A 23793-nucleotide genomic window follows, 5' to 3' on the forward strand; every position below is an offset into this window, starting at 1 on the left:
AAATCTCATATATACCAGCTGTATGAACATTAAGGGACACTCCTTTGCACACACACATCTATTTGTAAAGTAAAGGGGACACATCACAGGAATTAACTTTAAACAACTTCTGCAAATGCTGGCAATTGGTTTTATAACAGAAATGCTTGCCAGATGTCAATAGCATTACTGAAGTGTTGAAATGCAAATGTGACAGCAGGGGAGAAGAACAAACAAAGAAGATCTTCTTTTCTCAGATTAAATCCTTTTATCCTTCTTCGCTTGAAGAAACCTTTTAAATTTAAAAATAAAATCCAACATTTTCAAAAGTAGCTGTGATGTTCGAGGGCCACTATTCGTTTTGCAGATGTCCTGCATGGCATATCCACACTACGTTTTGAGAACGGATTCCCTTCATCTTTGAAATTTAGCCTCACACCTACCTACAGAAAATGCCTATATCTATTCACCTCACAAGGATGTGTATCCATTTTAGGAGGGCAGTTTACCAGTGGGAGATAAGATTTGGAATCACAGAATGGCCAAGGTCGGAAGGGACCTCTGAATATCACCAAGTCCAACCCCCCTGCTGAGCAGGATCACCTAGAGCACACTGCACAGGCATCCAGACAGGTTTTGAACATCTCCAGAGGAGACTCCACAACCTCTCTGGGCAACCTGTCCCAGTGCTCTGTCACCCTCTCAGTAAAGAAGTGCTCTCTCATATTCAGCCAGAACCTCCTTTGTTTCAGTTTGCGCCCGTTGCTTCTTGTCCTGTCGCTGGGCACAACTGAAAGGAGACCAGCTCCACCTGCTAAACACCTTCCCCTCAGCTATTTATCCTCATTCATGAGGTCTCCCCTCAGCCTTCTCTTTTCCAGGCTAAACAGGCCCAGTTCTCTCAGCCTGTCCTCGTATGACGGGTGCTCCAGTCCTCTCATCATCTTTGTAGCCCTCCTCTGAACTCGCTCCAGTAGCTCCATGTCCTTCTTGTACTGGGGAGCCCAGAACTGGACACAATACTCCAGGTGTGGCCTCACCAGGGCTGAGTAAAGGGGAAGATCTCTTCCCTCAGCCTGCTGGAAACACTCTTCCAAATGTACCCCAGGATACCATTGGCCTTCTTGGCCACAAGGGCACGATTGGAGGGTACTGGGGAAACAGAAGGGATGTAGGTTTATGTTTTGCATTGTATGTTGACAATAGAAACGATTAGGTGAGTGCAGAAAGAATGTTATTTCTGCAAGGATGCCAAATATATTTACCCTATTTTTTTCCAATGGCAACACCATACAAAAATATTCTAAAAGTTATTAAAGAGTTAGTTACCAGGAAGAAAGAAAAAGTTTTATTTTAAGACTATTGTGTCTGATTGTATCACTTTAATGAAGAACTCAGTTTTAACTAGCAAAAATAGGTTGCTCGTCTTTTACTAAGCACCTTCCTATATCAACTAATGATTTTTTTCTATTTTGCTCTTTGAATATAGGTTATAAAAGGCAACATTTGTATAATACTTCTCACCTTCCATCACAAATGAATCCATTGAAGAAAAGGTCCCTAATGACTGTAACATCTCCTCAGAACGCGACTTGGACCTCCAGGTACTAGTCTCACAGTCTTGCTCAGGAAATGGCATAGATCTTCTATAGCGGGGGAAAAAAGAAAAAAAAAATAAAAACACCACAAAACATTTATTTAATGGTTGCAATTTTCCCAGAAATGCCGAATTATATATTTAGCATAGAATCTTATCTTGGTGGCTACCCTCTACCTTTCAAAACTGGCACTGGGGACACTTTTGGACAATGAGTGGGACTGTTGCAAGGCTTCCCTCCTCCCAGCAGACAGTCCGATAGGCACAGAGGAAGAAGGATGCACTGAGGACAGCACAGGCTGTGGAATATCTCCAAGCAGTGAATCTGTGAAGCAAAGCACAAAATAGCATTTTGACAATGTATAGCATATATTAATAGCATAGTTAAACTGTAAAATGCTATCTGGTTTTCTTACAGACCCATACCAGGTACCAGGAATGTCCTCCCAAACATGGTACAAGACTGTAATATTCTACCACAGAATATAAAGATAAGTCTCTCAGCAAAGTGGAATAGCTCCAGTGTGGTTACTATTGATAAGAAAACAATGTCTAATCATACATGCTCTCACATTACAACCTGAACACCGGAAGACCCAAATATCTATGCATATGGTGAATGACATACACAAAAGCACAAGACAGAACTAGCTATTTCTGATTCTTATTCCCGTGAATGATGAAGGAAAGATTGTGTTGTCATTCCCCTGACTTTTTAAAGAGGCTTAACTTTGAAGTGTCACATTCACACATCTTAGCCTACAAAAATACTTACTTGCTACACCAGCTTGGGGCTTGCTTTTGTTATGGTACCTCTCCTGGGATTTCTGAAAAAGAATTATTTTTTGAAATAACAAATTACAGCTGACAGCACACTGAATAGTCAAGTTAGTAATTCACTTCTACGTATCATAACAAAAGGGCTTCAAGAAAATGGTCCTAAATGATGTTCCTAATTTCAACCAATATCAAATAAACCTAAGTCAAACGTTATTTGTACTACAATACAAAACTGAATCTATTTATTCCAAACAGAGTTACTGAGCTACTATAATATGCTTTTTCTATACCAATATTGCCATGAAGGCTGCAAGAAAAGGAGATCATCTTCAGGGCTTTATATTCAAATACACTTGAAAGACTTGTGGCAGGACGCTGCCCGAGGAAGCCTGGGCTGGGTGTCAAGAGGCAGAATCAACCCTTCTTCCGAAATGTGCTTTGCAAAACCTGTCGTGAAAGGCTGTTGTGCTTAGACATGTATTTCACTTGAGGTGGTTCACTGAATGTTTTCTGTATCTTAGTCTTGTTGAGATGAGTCAACAAGAATGGTGGGGAAAGGCCCTTGTCTCCTCTTGACAAATAACCTATCAGTCCAAATAAATAAAATTGCCAGTTCAGCTCTCCTAGTGTCCTCTAGTTGGCCAGAAATGTGTGCTATAACATGACAGCTATAAACAAAACAAATAAAAATATCTGTTTTACATCCAGTTTAAGCCTTGTTTACCCTGAAGACTCTGTATGGAAATATTCTTCCTGCAAGCCACCATGATGCAAAACCCAGCTACACCAGAAAGACACACTCCAGTGATTTGAAGACTGACTTGCATCACTGTGGCACACTTCTTTGCTAGTCCCATTTTATTCCATGAGGGCAATAACCTTACACATCTATTTTTGAAAGTGACATATTTCTTACGATAACTTCACCATATCTGCATACCTACTTAAAGGGAAGCAGCCTGTATATTCTCTAGCCTGATTTTGCCCTGTCTGCAGTGGCAACTGAACGCTGGGGGCGAGTGCCTAGGCAGGCTGTGGAGTGCCCTTCATGAGAGATTTTCCAGAGCACATCAGAAAAACATCTGCTAAAATTGTTACCTAAAGGTCAACTTGCCCCAGAGTAACGAGATGGACTAGATCATCTCCTGAAGTCCCCACCATCACTGCTTTCCATTATTACAAACATATAGGACCCCATTTCTACAAAAGGGATATCCATGACTTCGGGCAGCCTTTCTTTTTAATCCCTTTGTATACCCTCCAGGCACACCATTTCCCAACTTGCCCTTGCAGTTCTTAAAAAACACAAATAACACTTTAAACTTATTTTTGACCCTCTTCTAGAAATTCTGGTTCAAGCACAGTGCTTGCTCTGTTGCTCACATTAGACATTTTAATGCCCTTGTAATGGTTTTCATATAGACATTAGGTCTGGAAAGGCTGCCTGTGCTTTCTGTTTTTTTCTTCACTTTGTTTCTAAACCCCTTGGAAAGCAAATATTCTCTAAAGAGAACAGTGTGGTGTATCAAGTTACCTTGGTGCAAACAGGAGCACACTCCTTACAGCTCTTATGGATAATCATGTTGCAGTCTGAAAGAGAAGGTACATTTCAAAGCCTGATCCTGAACAGGGTCTTCAGCATGCAGATGATGTTATTCTGAGGCTTCATCACTTTTCCTCATTCAGATCCCCTTACTAAAGTATCCTTGAGGCTGCTCTGATGCTATAGCCAGAAGGAGTCTCTGCCTGGAGATGGCTGTGGTCCCTTCTGGAGTTGTCATCTGCTGTCCTTACCCCATTCTCCCCTGCCAACCTCAACCCATTACATGAAGTAGGTACTTCCAAATCCAGGCAAGGTTTCTTTTCGACATAAAACACTGAACCAGGATCTCCAAAGCAGATTTCAGAGCACTGCAAATTCACACACAAAAACCAGCAACTACTTACAAGAACACTGAAGGGATTCCTTTCCTAGGAGAGCCTTTTCACAGGCCATACATGGCATAACTCCTGAGAAAGTCCCATTTATAAAATTATGTCTGGTCAGTTTCTCTTTATCTTTGGTATCTTTATTTTTTGTCTTCATCCCCAACAGCACAGACAAGAAAAAAAAAGGGGGGGGGGGGGGGGGGGGGGGGGGGGGGGGCGGGGAGAACGTTAGGAAAGAAGATAAAGTGATTCAAACTTAAAAACACTACAGCATTCTCTTAAGATCAAAAGATTTTAAAACATTCATTCCTTGTCCTGGAAGACTTATAATAGTATAATATATTATTACATCTGACATTGTTAAAGTTCTAAAATGATGAAGGCATTAATTTCACTGGCAGCTAGGCCAGAAAGCATTATCACAAGGAAGACCAGCATTTATAAAACTGCAAAAAGGAAAGGGCCAGAAAACAAAATTTAGGAAGTCTTATTGACTTGCCACATACAAAAAAATATTTTTGTTTGTTTGTTTGTTTGTTTGTTTGCATCTCCTTGAGGAGTGCAGGCAAACTCGTGCCTGCACAGTTAAAGTTGCATTCACATAATCTTATACCAGCTGTCTTCAGATACTAAATGACATTGGAAATAACCTATTTTCAATAAGCGTTAATGAATTTAATAACTTTTGACTATTTTTACAGTACTTCTATTGGTGTGCGCATACATTCCTCTGAGCACTTCTGGCAGCCATCCTTCAGGAGACCACACAGAAACACGTTCATGTATGGCTGCTGGACTGGACATATGTGTTCACAGCCAGTTCTGCCTCAAGGGAAGATTTTACCCCAGCAGTAGTTTGCTAACCATCTTCATACCCACATATGTTAGGATATCCTGGGGCACAGCAGTGTGCATTAGAAAGCCTGCAAAACTGCTGAAACATCCCATAGGCCAAATCCACCTCTCAATCTTCTAATTGATGCCATTCATCTACACTTCAGGTATCTCAAAATTAAACCACAAATATTGTCATCTACCTTTCATAACCTGTATGTTTGACCAAACAGGCCTTGAATCTGCAACTCTTTAATGCTAAGCAGCATTTACTCATACAAGAAGTACCATTAACTTCAAATAAAGGAAATTCAACTGATTAAGTGCCCATGCTACAGACTTGAGCACTTATTGAGAATGGTTACAAGAACAGGAATATATCTTTTAATTTTATTTAACAGAGAAAATTATTTCTTAAAGGTAATTCAGACATTTCAACTTTGGCTAAACAGTAAAATGAAATTATTAATAACATTAAAAAATGGCACCGGCACCAGTTGATGTTGTTCAGCTAAAGCTATTATTTAAAATGAAAGCTGTTTTTCTAATATGAAGGCCTTTTGAGGGTATTCTGCATATACTTTAAAACTAAAAGATAAAGACTGATGTTTCTTCCTATTACATGTTTTTTTGCAATAAAGAACAAGCTATGTCTACATAAAAATTTAGATTCTCAACTACAATTAATTTAATCAGTGACATAATTATAGATAATAATATAGACATAAATCCCAAATTACCTTGCACTTATTCCTCGTACTAGTCATTCTGTTCATCAGAAAGCTGAAAGTCCGACTCACTTTACATTTTTCAGATTCTGCTTTTGAAGGTACAATATACTTATCCCATTCCTCCTCCTGAATCCTGGAAACACAGACCGGGAAAAAAAACTCATCCCAGTGGGAAACAGAGCAGAACCTGGATGGGGGTTGCTTCATCTAACATTTACAGCTACAGCATTTAATTCTGATTTTAGTTTTTACATTATTACATTATTACAAAGATTATAAATACTTTTTTTTCTTTTTTTTTTTTTTTTTTTTTTTTTTTTTTTCCCTGCTCGGCTCCCTAGGTGGCAGCACGCTTGCACAGACCCGCTCCCGGCTCCTGGGGACCCGTGCCCGACGAGCACCCTACCTTTTCTCCCGGGAGTGCTCGGGCAGGCTGTACGCTCGCTCTGCAAGACACAAGCGGGTAACCAACACTCAGGCTGGGAAGACACCACGCTCACGGGAAACACGCGACCTCCACCGGGCTGTAAGCTTGTCATTAAGCGCTTGCAATGTCATTTTAAAATTAGGGAAGCAAAAACAAATAGGTACATTAGAAGCAGCTTTTTCTAGGGTAACACCACTGCCGACTGGGCTGCAGTTAGCTGGTGGAACCTGACAGAACTGAGATAGACAGGTATCAGCAAATGCCAACCTCTACAAACAGTCTTAAGAAAAAATAAAATATATATATATTTTTTCTTAACAACCCAGACTTGAATGATTCATACTCCATTTTGCTTTTTAGCGGATCTGTCATAATATATCTTCATGATATTCTTCTAACATTCACAATTGCCTGTTTAATGCAGCTTTATCTAGAACACTATTTAAAAATAAAAAAAATTAAAATACTTTTCTTAAAGAGGAACAGTAATAGCCTATATTCTGCACAGACCATGTAACTTTTTACAAGTTTACACCCTGGAAAGAGTGGAGAGGTCTCAAGGAGACACTTTTCAACCAACTATCTAGAAAACAAAAATAAATAAATAAATAAATAAATAGGTAATCTGGGTTGTTTTGATAAATTAGAATTTCTTCTATTTCCATATGAGAAATAATTTAGTTTTGCAGAGATTACTTGAAAAGTATCAGAAAGATACTTAAAACACCTAACCTGAAGCATCAGACTGTGCCATGTTTAAGGTTAGATACAAACTTAAACACGCTCCACTGAATCAGCATGTCTTCAGACAAACATGTAGTTCAGGTTAGCAAGAGCCAGAGTACTTATCAAAGAAGCAGCGAGACCAAAACAGCATCTCAGTTAGCTGCCAAACAAAACCTGTGCAAGAGGATGCTTTCTGAAGACACGAAGGCCATGGTGCCCAAAGAAGATGAAGGCAGCTTCATGCAAAACAGCGCCGTGGGGTTGTCGTTGCAGTACTTACTACAGGGGTGGAGCAGAGACACTGACTTAGAGAGTGTAAGAGCCTGAAGGAGGGATCGACCACTGTTCATGAGCACACCATCTACAGAGCAGGGACAAATCCTTTACTGTTACAGCCTGGTAATACCTTCTTGAATAAAAACAGGCAGCTGTTTTAAACCTGAGCATATCAAAAAGCTTCCCTCAGAAATGGATGGGGATTTCCCATTTTTTCATCGTACTTGGTGTAAGAAAGACCAGCCTGTTGCCATCATGCATTCCTCTATTTGGCTTACACCACATTGCCATGTACAGGGTCAGCAGTGCCTCCCTCTGGCATGGCCAAGCCCTAAGTGAGATGCCTCATGAGCTGGCAGCTGGGCAGAAGGGGCAGGTTTTCAGCAGGCAGACACCTGAATGGACCTAGACACAATCCCTCTGTAGCCTGCAGAGGACAGAATGAGTTAGCCCTCTCATCTGTGGCCCTCGCTCCCAGCAGCTGGTGAGTGCAAAGAACGCTACATTTGCAGTGTGGGCTGCACCATGGCTTGTTTCCAACAGAGAAGGAGAAGGTTTCCAACAACACAGGGAAATGTCTAGCACTGACAGTCCTAGGGGGAAGGGAGGAGAGAATGGACAGGATGTGGGCTCCAGCCCAGATCAGGTTGGAGCAGGTAATGGTGTCTGGATGAAATTTAATGTTCTGTGACACCAACGGCCCTTTGGCAACAAGGTCAAAGGAACTCGGTTTTAACTCTAAGCACACACATTACAAGGCTTTGCTTATCAGCCATCCTCTGCTTCTGTGACATAGTTTACTTATTTCCTTCTGCCTTCCATTTTCAAAGGCTTTTCACTAATCTGTCGGATACAAATAGTTGCAAATACATAAGTGGCATGACAAAATGCAGCACAACTACATGCTGCAGCACACAGTACTCATTTCAAGGGGACATGAAATCTTACTCAGAATAAAGCATGTTAGAAACAATTTGTAAGAAATTACAGGTTAAGCAGAAAAATCATTTTTGACAACACCGGAATAGAATGTGATGTTCTTACAGAATTTTCTGTGGGAAAACACCTGTTCACTCATAAATTTGACAGCTCGGTCTGATCAGAAACAGGCTGAGCCCAACCCTCAGCCTGAACAGCATTCAGATGCCATATGCATGAATTCCCACCGAGACACCTCCAACTTTGCTTGAAGGAGAGGGTGGGTTCTGATTATGGAAAAGACCACAAAACCACCAATTTTAGAGATTCCACAGGATCTAAGGGAAACTGGGGCCACTCACCCTCTCCGACTCTGCTTCCACATCATCCTTAGCCTTCTTTCAGTCTCTGTTGGGCACACTGCAGGAGGTTAGGGTAAGGCTCTTTGGAAAAGAAGATTACTGTCTGCATTACCTTTTCTGACTAATGCTCTCGCTGTCCCGGTTCATATGTCCTCCTAAGAATCAGCTGCTGTATTGGGGGATGGCATGAGGGGGTAGTACATGGGAGAAAAGCAAGGGAAGATGGTACAGGAACCTGATGGCAACCAAACCCTTTCACGGGCACTGGTGAGGTCTATGTGTGCATGGACCTTGTGCACACAGGTACCAAGGGGACATAATGGGCCTGAGTAAAGACATCAGCACTGGGTCTGAAGCAGGCAAACATGGGTGCAGATGAAAAGCAAAAGCAGAGCTGGCACTGACCTTCATTTGAATCACCAACTGTGAAGTCCCGAGGAATGCAAGGTCTTTCTAATACACCTTTTGGCGAGGAGCAGGAATAGGAGCGTGACCGAATTCCAGAAAGTGAGCATTCCTACAAGAAATTGCAGCAAATGAGAACCTGTATTGGTTTGAAATTTGCCAGCAATGGAACGAAAATAAATCAGTGGCAAAATTTCTAAAAGAGACAGTTGACCGTACGCATATATTTACTTGACTTCATTAAAGTTTTAAATTCAAGTACAGGTTTTGTCTACTCTGAATTCTTAAGAGAGCCTGCCATACTTCTGACATAAGAAATTCTGGTATATTTCAGGAAATGTTTTTTGGGTGCAGGTTAGACTAAGCGGAAGCTTACATTTTTCTTCAGTTTGGTGGCAAGCACCATCCAGCCAGTGTTGTGCACCATTACATCTATCTGATGACCAAGTTATGTTTTTTTTCCTATGGGAACCACTAATTCTTTGTGGTTTAATACCACAAGAACATTTCGTATAGACTAACACCCTGTCCTGGTAATTAGTGATAAGTCTCGAAGAAAGCAGTTAGCCTCTTTCTCCTTTTCTTCCGTACTTTTTTTGATTGTGCTTGAAAAGACATTCTGATCCCCAAATATGTCAATGATATGGCTTGAAAGGAACCCCCTCTGATTTTTGATACATCATTTAAATTTCAAGAGACGCTACTCCTAAACTGCTTATACTGCTTTTAAAAGTCTCCCTAACAGAATTCAGTGCTCTGGCTGGACTTTTTTTCTCCCTTCATGTAATTATTTACTGAAGGTCAGATAAAACTATAGTTTCATAAGTAGCCTGCCCAATAAAATATAAAGAATCTCTAAGAATATAAAATAACTCTGTATATGTTTCAGAATTTGACAGAAATGGCACCAAGGTCTAACGAAAACAAATGTAGCCAGAATGCTTTAGGAAACTGTAACCTGGAGGAGAGATCTGCACTGGTTGTTGTACAAAACCCAGCTGACCCTCCATGAGTCCAGCAATTGTTTTAAGGTAGGCAGCAGACTGGATTTATTCTTTACAAAGCTGTTACCCTTTCACATAACTACATCTGGTTAAACATTTTCTAACTCAATATATTTTGGTTGGAAAATGCTTATTCACTGAACCTGATCTATTTCCTCTGAAACAGTTCTGATAAATGATGCTTTTCCAAAGCTGAAGGCAGTCTCTGGTGGCCCCTTCCCTGGGCTGCTGACAAGCCTGGCCACAACCATGGAGCTCCTGCTCCACACCCCTGTCAATGCTGCTCTCTGGAGAGACTAGCAGCCATGACTTCCACCTGGGAAGTGATTTTTCACTTTCAGATTCCAGGAGTTCCTTGTATGTTTTCAGTGACTAACTTAAAAGGACGACAATCCACATCAAAACAGTATCAGATACCTTGGGCTGCAGACTGGTAGATAAGGAAAGTGATTCTGCCCGGCTGATGTTAAAATCACTGCTCATCTCAGAAGAGTCTAATCCATCTCTGCTGCAAGCCTTCACATCTGAAGGGCCGAGGGGAGGGGAGGGAACGTGGGGTCTGTCCAAAACACCTTCGTTTCCGCTGTTTACTTCAAGGTCATCAAGACTTGAACTGAAGCAGACAAGAAAGTCTTTAAGTCTCATGGATTCTACGAATCAGTCTCAACTTCAATGCCACAAAGCAAGGATACATCTGCATACTCTGATAAATGACAACCCAAACCACCGCGATTGTGTCAGGCTAAGTCACACTCTGAGTGCCCTCTCATGTTTCCAGTCACCTGGTCACTTTGCACAGGACTCATCTGACCTAACCCAGTGGATCTGCAGTACAGATATTTGCATTGTCCAAGTCACCCAGATTCCCACCACATTTAGCCACCTCTGGAGGATGATGTTCAGAACCGTGATAGGCATCTCCCTTAAAAGGAGATATTTTGTTCCACACAAGTACCTGCCTATCTACATAAACAAGAAAGAGAACCAAGACAACTAGCTCAGATCTCAATAGGAAGATACATAGACACGTGGATTTTGCTGTGTGCCTGTGTGCGCATGTGTGTTTATGTAAACCATACCATGCAGCTACTCACAGAAGTCTTTTCTACACCTGTGAATTGACAGAGGATGGAAGAGAAAACAGAGATCTGAAGGAGGGTTTGAAATAGTTTATGAGATTAATTTCAAAATATATACATTTACAATATGTATATACATACATAATATATGTATATATAAATGTATATGTATATATACATATATATAAATGTATATACAGATATATACATTTACATATGTAGGTGGTGAGGCACTGGAAGAGGTTGCTCAGAGAAGCTGTGAATGCCCCATCCCTGGAAGTGTTTGAGCCCAGGTTGGACAGGACTTTGGGCAACTTACTCTAGTGGAAGGTGTCCCTGCCCATGTCAGGAAGTTGAACTAGACAGTCTTTAAGGTCCCTTCCAACCCAAACTCTTCTGTGATTCTATAAACATATTCAAAAATCTCTGGCTAAATCAATATATCAAACATCTAGATAATTTGATTGGCAGGGGTTCCTGTACAGAATAGGACACAAAGACTTCTCAGCAGCATCAGGCTGTGAGGGGTCACCCATGTCGGGTCACATTGCCTGCACATGTGAGTTCATGGTCTCTTCATCAGTGCTACTGGAAAGACCGGTTGACTGCTTGCAATAACATTCCAGCCTTACAACATAAAACTTTAAGTTATGTGTGGTATTTCTAAATAGCCAGAGTTTCTACCAGAAATATTAGCACAATAACTTCTTCCCACACCACTACAATTCAGTTTGCCAAAGGAGGAATCTATCAATAGTGTCCAAAATTACTTCCTTATTACATTTCTGAAGACCATCTTTCACAATGTTTCCAAGTAATATCATATGTGACTTCTCAGAAATGTTATTCAACCGTATTATCAGTTATTGTCATGTTTTAAAACTGGAAAAGCAATACATGTCTATGTCAATAGGCAAGCAGTGCATGTCTTACTAGGGGTACCTTACCCGGGAAATTTTTCTGACATAAAAATATGTTTTGAAGATCTACTAATTAACTTGCCACATCACCTCAGATCCTTCAAGGAAGGTGCCACTGAAATTACATACTGATTTTCTCATTTTATGTACAATATTTGAATCACTTACAATGTGGATACATCAAGGTCAATCGCATCTCTCTGAAAATTCATATAAGCTCTTAAAGCTCATATATAGCTACCTGACCTCGGTCTTAAAAAGTTAGGAATAACTAAACAAGTATAGGAGAAAAAATGTTTATGTCAGAAAGGCAGAAGAAGATTATTTATGGTAGTCTGCATTTTATCCCCATAGCTAGTAAAACAAAAAGGTCTGAGAAAGATCAACTTTTACTCTAATATTTGTTGCCCTATCTGCAGCAAAACATTCCTCCCAGTGGGATTTTATAGTTGCTTAAGGAAAGCAAAACTATGACAGAGCAAATGTTATTGATCACTTTGAATCACATTGATCAACAATGATGGATAGCCTCTACTGCTTCCTTTCCAAGTGTTTTTACATAGATATGGTGCCCTAGCTCCAATTAGTCCAAACACTCCTGAAAAGTGGAATTCAAATTCAAATTTTCTTCTGTATAAGAAGTAAAGGACTTCAGGTCTCTTCTACCCAGAGAAGCAATACAGCATTTTTGTTGTTGTTGTTGTTTTGTTGGTTGGTTGGTTGGCTTTTGTTTGCTTATTTTTGGTTGGTTGTTTGGTTGGTTGGTTGGTTGATTTTTGTTTATTTGTTTTGTTGTTGTTTTTTGGTTGGTTGGTTGGTTGGTTTGGTTTTCCAAAGGGTATTAACCAATTGCTAAAAACAAAAATTACCATTTCTTCTTCAAAGCCCTCTCTGCATTCCTGAAGCCAGCCAGTTCCCAGCATAACCTAAAGACATTTGAGAGAGAGTTCTCAGAGAACTGGCTCTGCTGGCCTCAGACTTTTTGTACCAGCACAAGAGCAGAAAAGTCTGAACCTATCAGAAACATGAACTGTACTGTGTACTATGTATTTTGAGGTAAAAAGTATATGAATTCATGAATATGTTGTTCCTTCCATACATCAGTGCCGAGAAAGAAAAGACTCCTGCAGAATTCAATGGATTGTGAATCATTCCCTTAATGACAAATACAAGTGAGAAAAACTCGGGGTGAAATTGCAATTTCTGACAAAAACACCACAATGGAAACTTACAGTGAAAAGCTGGTTCTTTTTTATATATATATATATATATATATATATATTACATACGAGAAAAAAGGTTAAAAACATAAAATTTGCATTAAAAATTAATGTACTTAGAAGACACCTTTTGTTTGTAAATAAAATAAAGTAAGATAAATAAGTCTTCATAACTACCATACAAAAACAGATCATTAAGACAATTTAAATATCAGTTAATGAAAACAGTGATTATACTCTGCTAAAAATATTTCTTACTTCAGATTCAGCCTCATCTTTTTAAATAAAAGGTTATTGTAAACAATCCTTACTCTGGCCATATTATTGAGTCAATTCCATACCTTCTTTTTTTCATGTCAGCATAAAGTTGACCTCGCTCCTTAATAAATCCATGGGTCTTGAATGGAATGTAGGAATCTGGTCCATACAGATCAGAAGGTAAAACAGTATGCCTTAAACCTACATTTTCTCTGTTTTTTACTGACATTTGATTTCTTTCATTGGGATCACATCTATATTGGTCATTCTCCTCCAGAGATGGAGACGAAGAGCTCTTTGCCACTGACGCTGAGTTGGTGGAATTCAAACATGTTTCACTGCTGACACCATCTCCATGAATGTAGTTCATCTTTGAATCCCCAACCTGCAGAGAAAAAGCAAATGCTCGTAAAATGTAGTAACAAGATATATTGTCAAGGAACAAGGACCAGATTAGTTTGCCATTCTATGGTTATTTCATTTTTTTTCCTCTGTTACTTTTTGTAGCATGTGAATTTATAGCTCCATCTTTTTATAGCACATGAACTGAAGACAGATTATATGGCTAAGAAGTTCTAGACCTTGTGCTACTTTTTTGCATGACAGTAGTAATGGATTGATAGTAATTGATGGTAACAAAAAATCTTGAAGTCAATCAAAAAATATGCATAATACATTAGTGTGGGGAACATATGAAAGAAAATTCAAACTGTGCAATTTAATTTGGAAAAATCAGCCTATACATTATGCACTCTTTTATGTTTTCTATACTGGTTCTCTATCCTTTGAGATAAAAAATGCGTGACCTGAAACTGAGGTTCTCCACATACGGATGAGAAAGGAATCTCTCTTTTTTGTCGTTAAGCAGTTGCAAGCATGAGGCATCCCTTCTTTGGCACAAAACCAAGAATGCAGCTAGAAATTGTTTTCTTAGGAACAGGGGTCAGGATTTAGACCCTGGTTACAAAGATTAATTCTTTATGAAAATAAGGTTGAAATTTCCTGTCAAATCTAAATAAGATATTCAATACAGTTTATTGTCAGTCTTTTAGTTAGACACCACTGCTGTCTAGATAGATGCAGAATAATATTGAAAAGCCAGTGAAGACAACCTCCCAAAAGCACCTGTATAAGCCAGAAGAAATGAAGGACTGGAAGTGTTTCCAAAGTCCTGTTTTTTCAGATGATTTATTACCTTCTCTTCAGCCCCACTTGAGATGTGTTATTCCATTCATAACAATGTTTCTCATCATAAGAGATGGAAAGAACTGCTGACATTTTTACAGCAGTCTATAATTGCAATCAAAGGTACTTCTCTTGTGCTGTGCAGATGAGATGCATAAATGAAAAATTCTTCTCCCAGGTTTTACAGCTGCTCCTCCCTCCAAAGTTATCACTGTGCAGGCAGTGTTTCCACTCCACACAATCACAGAGTGGGTCAGTGGCGCAGGCTGAGCAGCGCTTAAAGGAGAATTTTGCCCCAGTCAGCAGTTTAATGAAGTTAAAGTGGCTACATGTTGAGCTGTGAAAGGGTAGTAATCCAAACTGAAGGTCCCACCAGCAATATACTCTGGTAACATCTGCATTTCTGCAGCTCTGTCCTTACCAGCACAATATTGTTAAAATCAAAGATTCACTGATATGCATAAAGAGTACCCTGCTATTTACTCACTCCTAGGTTATTATTTCATGCATCTCTCAGTAACCTTAGGTGCATTTTGAACATACTGACATCTGACAGAAACTTCTGCCTCAGCAGTCATGAGAAACTAGGACTACAGTGTGTGCAGTGCTAGAAGCATTTCAGGAATGTGGAGAGGGAGAGGGAGAGGGAGAGGGAGAGGGAGAGGGAGAGGGAGAGGGAGAGGGAGAGGGAGAGGGAGAGGGAGAGGGAGAGGGAGAGGGAGAGGGAGAGGGAGAGGGAGAGGGAGAGGGAGAGGGAGGAAGGCACAAAGGCACGAAGGCACAGAAAAGAAAGAGAGAGAGAGAGAGAGAGAGAGAGAAAGTGAGAGAAAGAAATCACACTTCATAATCTCAGCCTTTTTCTAACATTACGATCTTATCATTTCTTATTCCTATATTCAAACTTTCACCCGAGGCAAAGCCTATAGTACATTACAAACAGATAGATCACTTCAGCCTTCACGAAAACACAGCCACTTGCTGCCAAAATTTTGCAGCTGTTCAACTACACACAATGACTAAGGTTGGACTAGTCCCTCTTCCCCAAGTTATGATACATAAGTGTGACTGTGAGGAGGTATTTCAGGTGCAACGCACTGATCTAAAACACAGTTTGGTCTGGACACTCTAACCTCCAGTGCTGCTAATAAATTGATAAGAAATGTAAATACTAATCCAGGAGCTCTGCATCAACTCTAAAACACTGACTTCAGCTTCTCACCTTTGTGTGAAGTTCAAACATAAACTTACTTGGTCTACTACCATGCAGTTTGCATATACTTCATCTCTTCCATTCAACATGGCAGAAAGTCTGGCTGCAGCAAAGAAAGTAGGTGGAGTTTTTAGCTTCTTAAGAACATCAAAGGTAGAATGTCTCTGCTCTGGAAAAAATAAATTGTGGAAAACAGGCAATTATTTCTCAAACCATTTTCTTTTTTATATAGTGTCATAAAAAATGGAGAAATTTAACTATTAAGCACCAAATCTTAAGATTACAATTTGAGAAATGTTTGCGTGGCCTCTCAAACATCTTGCCAATTTCTTAATTGCCTAACACTTGGTACATGCTTCTAGAAACCTATAGTCAACAAAACTAGAAAAGATACCACAAAATGATTCATAAAAAGTAAGTGTTCCTGCAGCTTGGCTAGGAAAACCTTCAATTTTCCTACCAAGCTAGAACTTTGTACAGTCTTTCTGCCTGCTGGAAGCTTTCTGCCTGCTGGAAACAACGTAATCTTAAACCAGTGAAGTAAATCACTGTTCTTAAAACAAACAAACAGCAACAAAATTGTAAGAAAGATATAAACAAAATACTACTGATAGTGTCTTTAGAGGATGACAGAAATCAATTAAGGTTTGATCTGTGAACATAATGTTTGGGATGAAGACTGCACATGATCTGCTTTTGCTACTGAAATGATAAACAATCAGTTTCAACAACGATCAATCATTAACAGAATTTAAGGACTTATATTTCTGTAGTATGTTCATGACTGCAAATATTACTGAAAGCTGTGTGTGCTGACTCTGTATTTCAGAGTTTTGAGCAGCAGAAAACCTAACCAAGTGCTATAGAAACAGTCAATCTGTCCTTTAGGCACAGTTCTCTTGAAGCTGCTTTTGAGTATGAAGAGCATGCACCAATCTAGCACCTGAGCTGGTCATCAAGGCCTCATAGTATCTTCTGATTGTAGAAGGGGCAAAGTTTCACAAAGTGGGAACCAGCCCAGTTCTAGAGAGTGTGAAAACAGGTATATAAGATATATTTCTAGAACAATGGTTCTTCTGGAAGATGCCATGCCTATGGCCATCAGATTGCAAGAAGAGTCACAAGACACTGGATTAGAAACTACACTTGACAAGATTTGGGACATTTGTTCCTTCAAAAAAAAAAAATCCTGGACAATGGCCAAAAATGCAATGCTACACCACAGCTTTTATTTCATTTTAAGATTCTATCTCATAAAGCCCATGAACAGTAACCTCTATACTTAGAGAAAACTGGAAATTCCCATTTAGAAATGCACACTATGAACTATTTTGCTTCTAGTCCTGGCAGGCCTTGTGGGATCTCATACCATTAAAAACATCCTTATACCTCTCATTTTGCTTCTTCCCTCCTGTAGGATTTTTAACATGATTTTAGTGACTGCCATCTTGCGACTTGCTAAAGCTACAAACCATTTCCTTATGCCTGCCAAAATCTTGAAGTCTTTGTTTATAAATAGTGTAAACCATTGTTTTCTACAGCAATTCATCAGACTTTGGCAGCTAAAATCATAAGGAAATGTGATTTGGCAAAACAGGCAGTGCTTTCTTGTGGCAAGCAAAGTTTTCTGAGTGCTGATCTTAAACCAACAACCACTGAAGAAAAAGATATCAAGCTCTACATTGCCTCTTGTGCATCCATTGTCTCCACTGCCTCCCCCAGGTATGAGCCTGGTGGGTACAGCTGGGAGGGTGGCATTTGGCTCCTGTGCTCAGCTGAAGGAGATTCAATTATATACCCCAAGCCAGTCTGCTGTTAAACATGCCTCTAAATATTCACCAGAGTTTTAAGTGAAAAGACGAAAGAAAGCAGGGCATTTGGGGCTTTGTGATGCAGCATGATTCCACTGAACCTCTACTTCCCCCTCCAATTTCAAACATACTTGAAGTGATGACCACATTGCACTAACTGTGTTAACCAGAAAACCATTTCAAGACTTTGCTGAATGCAGGGGAGAGCATTATTAATTACACATTGACTGTGCTAGTAACTTATTTCTACTGGAAAGGCCAGCTTAGTTTAAAGGGGGACAAAACCATAGCAAATTTCCACATCATGCACTGAATTTCTGGAGCCCCACGAATTGCTTCCAGCCTGCATAATGAACAGTTATGAGTCATCATCGGTCTTACGGGGACCATCAATACCTTTCATCAGTTTAAAATGACAGCAGGTAGTAATAGTTCACTGCACTTGGTGACAGTGTTAAAGCCCAGAAAGGCCTTTTGTTGTTGTTATTTGAAAGGTTAGGAGTATTGACTAAATGTATTTTCAAACACAATATCTCATACATATCCCCCACCCTCCCCAGTCAAAGGCGTTGTTATTCCCATTGCAGATGCAAACTCCAGCATGGTGTATGAAGAGATGGTAAGACCGGCATCTCTTTTGGCAATGAAGGTGTCCAAAGAGATCTAGTTCTGAAAAGTGTTGGTAATGGACTTCAGGATGCTTATTAAGGAAAACACGACCCAAATATGACACAGAAGAAGAGACCCAGCCCTCTGCTGCTGAAACAACCCAGCAAGCACACCTCTGATCAACAACCCAGCAAGCACACCAAGCTGATCCTCCTTCTCAGAGCTGAATGCTCTGTGACAGTATACTGTGCCACAGCCACCAAAAAGGAATAAAATAAAGGCATGTCTCCCTTTAACAGAGCATGTGGATCTCTGCCATCTGCCTAGTAAACAGACAAGAAAGATGTATGCCTTGTTTAGATGCAGGTGAACAAAAGCCACAGTGCTGAGAAAGATAATCTCCAAACATGGATAAAATAAAAGATGTGGACCACCGAATAACTAGGCACAAGTTCTCTACATCTTCTGTTATGTCATGTTGTCATCAAAGTTATTCAGCAAAAGCTGCACATTTTAACAGGCACAAAAGCTCATGAAAATACTTTAACTTCAGAAAACACATGATCATCATAGCGGTAATTTAAAACATGCTTAATACTGGCATAAGAAGATGTATAGCCTTGAATGACCTGTTTTGGAAAATGGTCCAAACCAGTATTATGACCAAAGTCATAACACTGACTTTTACCACAAAAATCAAAACTTAAATTTTCTGAGAAGGCACATAGCAAAAGGGAAGTGAAGTACATCAGTGTGACCAAGCTGAGAGCCAGGAAAGAAATTACAAATTCCCTTCTTTAGATACAACGAATAGTTTTCAGACAGCTCATCACATTTACCCCCAGCAGTCCAAATAGGGGTTAATGTGTAACTGGAAGTAAGAGAGGTATGAAGTCAGAGAAGAAATGGAGACAACTAAATGCATGGGTCACGCAGGACTGTGGAAATGTTCCTCTAAATCCAGAGGTGGTTACCTGAATTTCACAGAAGTCCACAAATTCCTGACAAGGCACCAAAAAAGCAATATGCATATTTGGAGATGTGGACTGTATGATTACTTTCAACCGTGTATCTTCATTCCTAGCCTGGAGAGTCTTAGTGCTTCATTCAGACAATGCAACCACTCCTGGGAGTAAAATTAAACAAGTACATAAGAACAGCACTACACTGTGAATAAAGTGAGGCAGGCTTTGAGATGCTGTTGTCACAAACCTGAACGTGACATTTAAGTGTCCTGAATCTGTGGAGTGGAAAACTAAAGCACTGTGTTTCCCATATACATCGTGGAGACAGCCAGGCAGCGGTATGCTAGAAATCTTATCCAGGATGTTCCAGACGTGATGCTACAGTAGCCACTAAGAAACACAGACAGTAAAGGCACTTTTTAATCATCACCTTTGATCTTTGTCACCTAAACCTGGATGAGAAGAGAGAGATCTCATCCACCGTGGGATTCACAGCCCTGACCACCCTCTCTGAAGCAGGTACCATAGCTGTTTGCAGTAAATCAATGAGTATAAAGGCAAAAATAAGCAGGTGACTCATTTTGTACAACACCAAAATGCAAAAACTACATTTCCAAACTAGAGTATGCTTAGTTTCTTAGTATGCTCTGTCCTGTGAAGACTGAGAGGTCTCCAAGCATGGACAAATGCTGAACTGGGGGTGAGAAACTTAAAATTTGAAAAAACTAATGTATATGTTGCAAAGTAGTCTTCAAGAATTTCAGCTTTCGAATTTCCCACCAGAAGTCTGCAGAGCTTCACTACTTCCCGGGAAGAGAAACCCCAGATCGTGAAACCTACAATGGGCTTGGGGCAGAAGAGAGGAAGCTGACATTTATTGCCCAGATCAGCCGAAGCACCCAACACAGGTACATAACTCTTCATGACTTTTGGGGTGGGGAGGAAGAATCCCGCACTGCATCAAGCCAGCTCTCAGGGTCTCTTGTTCACTGAGACCCGAACTCCTCCGTGATGGAAACGCAGCTTCAAGGCACCATGTCCCACACCTGGCCTTGTGGAAAACATGTCTCGTTCTGCTTGGAAAGGAAGCCACCAACACAACCGTCCCGCAGCAAAGTGGAGAATAGCTCATCCCCTCACAGAGGTGCTTCTCCCACCTCACTTGCTGCTGGGATTTCAACACCCCTGACACCATTTGGAATTTATCACTGAAACACACAGGTGCACCCAGAGCATCTTCTTGCTCCAGCAACACAACATAGCCTATCACCTCGGCACACAAGCCACATGTGTTGGTATGCTATTAAAGGGGACGTGAAGCAAGACACAATACTATAACATGAAAATATCAGGAGTGTATACAATGCTATGTAACAGGTAAAATATCTAAGACTAATAATGCTGTCCTAAGGTAAAATAAAGAACAATCAAAGTGCCATAGAGAATGGGTGAATAGCTACAACATATACAGATAAATCAAGTACTCATGAGAGACACAGACTGCACACCACACAATTTGCAATCCGTTTCATCTTCTTTACAGATTGTGTACACATCCACACACATTACAGAAACTCCTCTGCACTTGGGAAATAATGGATTTTCCCACAAATAAAAAGTTCATAAATTGCTGTGTATGTTAAGAAGTGCATTCTGTACACGTTTTTTGCTCTAAAAGTTAAGGTCAAAGTCTGAGCGTGTGTAAACAACATGATTCTCCTCACTCACTGACTTTAATGACACTGATGGATCTTGATTCTCTTATTTGTTCTTTTCCCTTTCTGAAACAAAAAAAAGCAATTTTATGAAAGGAAATGTAAATTACATTTTTTTCCACTCATTGTCTTCTTTTCTTTGCTTCTAAATGCAGGAAAAATATCTTTCCTCATTAAGGCTTCTAATGATAATTCTTCCTAACATAAATTTGCTGCCCAGTGCCTTTCAATCTCCTTAAAACTCCCTTTATCATACTGACAATTTATAATGCTTCCCTCTCAGAGGCTTCTCCACAAAGACAGACAATGTCTAACTGCACCAGGATCTGTGCAGAGAACAACTGAGCCTGCCATCTCTTTCTTTTACAGAAAGCAAAAGAGTTCCCTCTTCATTCTGATAAGACTTCTGTACATAATTTAAAAGGTTCTCTTGTTAGCTGTTGAGACATATTTGAGTTACAAAATTCCCCTTAAGTGAAAACATCTGTAGCTAGCAGAACTTTCTGTAGCTGCAGCAGTGCCGTTTTGCAAGCTCCCAGGACACCAGAACTGCTTAGTGAGAACAACACATATAGCCTGAAGAAAAGAAGTCCTGAGAGAGTAAAGAAATAAAAACAATTTTAAAGAACAGCATGTAATTTGGAGAAAACATTTTTTTCTCAACAATTTTCAATAACGTTATTTACAAAAGCATAACTAACAGTGAGGTAGACTTTCGACGAAAAGGAAGAAAATCTACCTCATTACAGCTGTCGATAGCCACCTGCACACAACCAGACAACGAAAAAGAGGCAGAGCTAGTAAGCAAGAATCACTTAAAAGAAGACAGCTTTTTCTACCTTGTTTGGATGCCCTTCTTCGAATCCTCATTTTAGGTAGGGAAGGCCAAGAGTAATTAAAAGGTGAATCAGAGTCTGAGTCCATTTTTTTGCTCAATAAGCACAGAGCAGATTCTCAAAGTTGCACTTTGTTGTTCTCAATTGCAAGTCAAGTCTAAGAGTGATGTAAAATAAAGGAATGGACAAAGAAGGATCAAATTGCCCACTAAACACAGGGGAGGGAAAAGCTGTAAATGTTTGCTCTCTTCAGGCGTCCAGGCATGTAGACAGATCAGGCTGCAAATATTAAGGCAGAAGCAAGGAGGTTAAAGTATGAGAGCTTCGAGTGGAGCTGTTGCATCGTGGTCCAGAGCTATTTGAAAGGTCATTGTGTGCCAATGAATCATTAACTCACCTTTCCATTTTGATGTAAATGAAAACAATAGGAGCTGAGTAAGAAATGAGAAAATATGTCTCAAAAATAAACAAACCAGTGCAAGGTTTCTCAAAGCTTTTTTTCCACGTTAAAACTAGGATTTACAAGAACTCTCAAACTGAGGATAAGCAAAATGCTGGAAGCGAAGAAGAAAAGATTAATAGTAAACTAAGAAAACCAGTCTATCTGCTGGACCCTTTATTACTGCAAAGCAATGCCTCCCCTCTCAGTGTTTATGACTTTGGCAGACCTTGGGATGTTGCAGCTGGAAAGCAGAGATAACCCACTCAAAAGCCTGTTGCTCCCATCTTTCTAGCTCAAATGAGCGTAAAGCTTAAGTGTTATATAGAAAGATTACAATGTCATTAGAGTAGCTCTCTTTCCAATAATATTTAGTCTGAATAGTGTTTTCTCCTTCACACAGTCACCAAGTGAGACAGTGAATCATAAGGATTTTGTAGAGCTGGCACCTTTACAGCACTAGTCTAACCTCATAGCAATGCACAATACAGCTAGTGACTAATTTACAACAAATCCTCCATTCTTATACAGTCTCCCTGAACAACTCGCAGGCAATTAGTATTCAGTAGGAACTCATTATCCCTTCCCCCAACATCTTTACACTACACAAACTACATTTTTTAAACAGACTCGAATGTGGCTATACAAGAGCTAATACAAAAATAACATGTCCACTGTTTCTTAACCAGCTCCGCCAAACATTTCTTTTAGTTACCCCACAATGCATGAGTTTTTGTGTTCCACATAAAGGAGGAGAGGGAATGTGGATCAGCTTAAATGTCAGTTTTTGGAAGATGATGACATTTGAGCTTGTTAACATTCTTTACTTCACTTCAATTATTTTTCAGGCTGCTGAGGTCTGCAGCGCTACTTCTGTATTATGTTTCAAGTGATTCCTCAATCCACATTGCAGTCAGAGATAACAATGTATTTGTTGAAAGAAGATCATGCAATTCAAATGCAAATTTAATTCAAAGCTCATTATAAAAGTATCTATCAGGTTTTCAGGGATAAAACAATTATTATATGAGCACTTCATAAAGTGCACAAATTACATAAAACACAATTGAAGCAGATCATTGTTCTGCCCTTCCCTTAACTGAAGTTCTGCCAGCTTTGTTAGGCCTGGAAAGAGTAATTTGCCCCAGACGCTGGAAGCCTTAGACTTTCACTTTAAATATTAGACACTCCCATAGACTTTGTTTGATTTATATATATAATTAACAGCCCCAGGGAATCACAGCAGACAATGGATAACTGAAAATACAGAGAGGATATAAATCCACGGTTTAAGCATCCACTTCAAAACATCTCTGCTCCCTGGAATGTCAAGTTCGAGAGGCACTGATGGATCCCCTGGGCCCACGGGAACGCAGGGGCGGATGTTCTCCTGCGCACCTGCACTCTGGCCAGCCCCCACTCACCAGTTGTGGCCACAGTTAAATGAAAGAAAGAGGAAAGGATGGAGCATATTTACTGGGTAACTTGTTCACTTAGGAAATATCTTCCCAGCTGCTCCAACACAAAAGATTTCCCCTGTACACAACATTTTTCCCTAACCAAGTGCTCTCTTTATCA

At 40.0% G+C, this 23793-nt stretch overlaps 1 protein-coding gene across 4 annotated transcripts in view; it reads right to left on the reverse strand.

Annotated features, from left to right (window-relative positions):
- ARHGEF28 (Rho guanine nucleotide exchange factor 28) overlaps positions 1-23793 on the reverse strand; it is a 126670-nt gene that overhangs the window by 38228 nt on the left and 64649 nt on the right. For all 4 annotated transcript variants that reach the window (XM_040541165.1, XM_040541163.1, XM_040541164.1 and 1 more), the window contains 11 exons: positions 15879-16009; positions 13529-13830; positions 10386-10581; positions 8965-9076; positions 6257-6296; positions 5860-5983; positions 4304-4436; positions 3891-3946; positions 2352-2403; positions 1755-1901; positions 1504-1632 (listed from right to left, as the gene is read on the reverse strand). In XM_040541165.1, coding sequence (XP_040397099.1) covers positions 1504-1632; positions 1755-1901; positions 2352-2403; positions 3891-3946; positions 4304-4436; positions 5860-5983; positions 6257-6296; positions 8965-9076; positions 10386-10581; positions 13529-13830; positions 15879-16009 — 1422 coding nt within the window. The remainder of the gene's footprint in view (positions 1-1503; positions 1633-1754; positions 1902-2351; positions 2404-3890; positions 3947-4303; positions 4437-5859; positions 5984-6256; positions 6297-8964; positions 9077-10385; positions 10582-13528; positions 13831-15878; positions 16010-23793) is intronic.

This window comes from Cygnus olor, chromosome Z, assembly GCF_009769625.2.
Source record: "Cygnus olor isolate bCygOlo1 chromosome Z, bCygOlo1.pri.v2, whole genome shotgun sequence".
NCBI lineage: Eukaryota > Metazoa > Chordata > Aves > Anseriformes > Anatidae > Cygnus > Cygnus olor.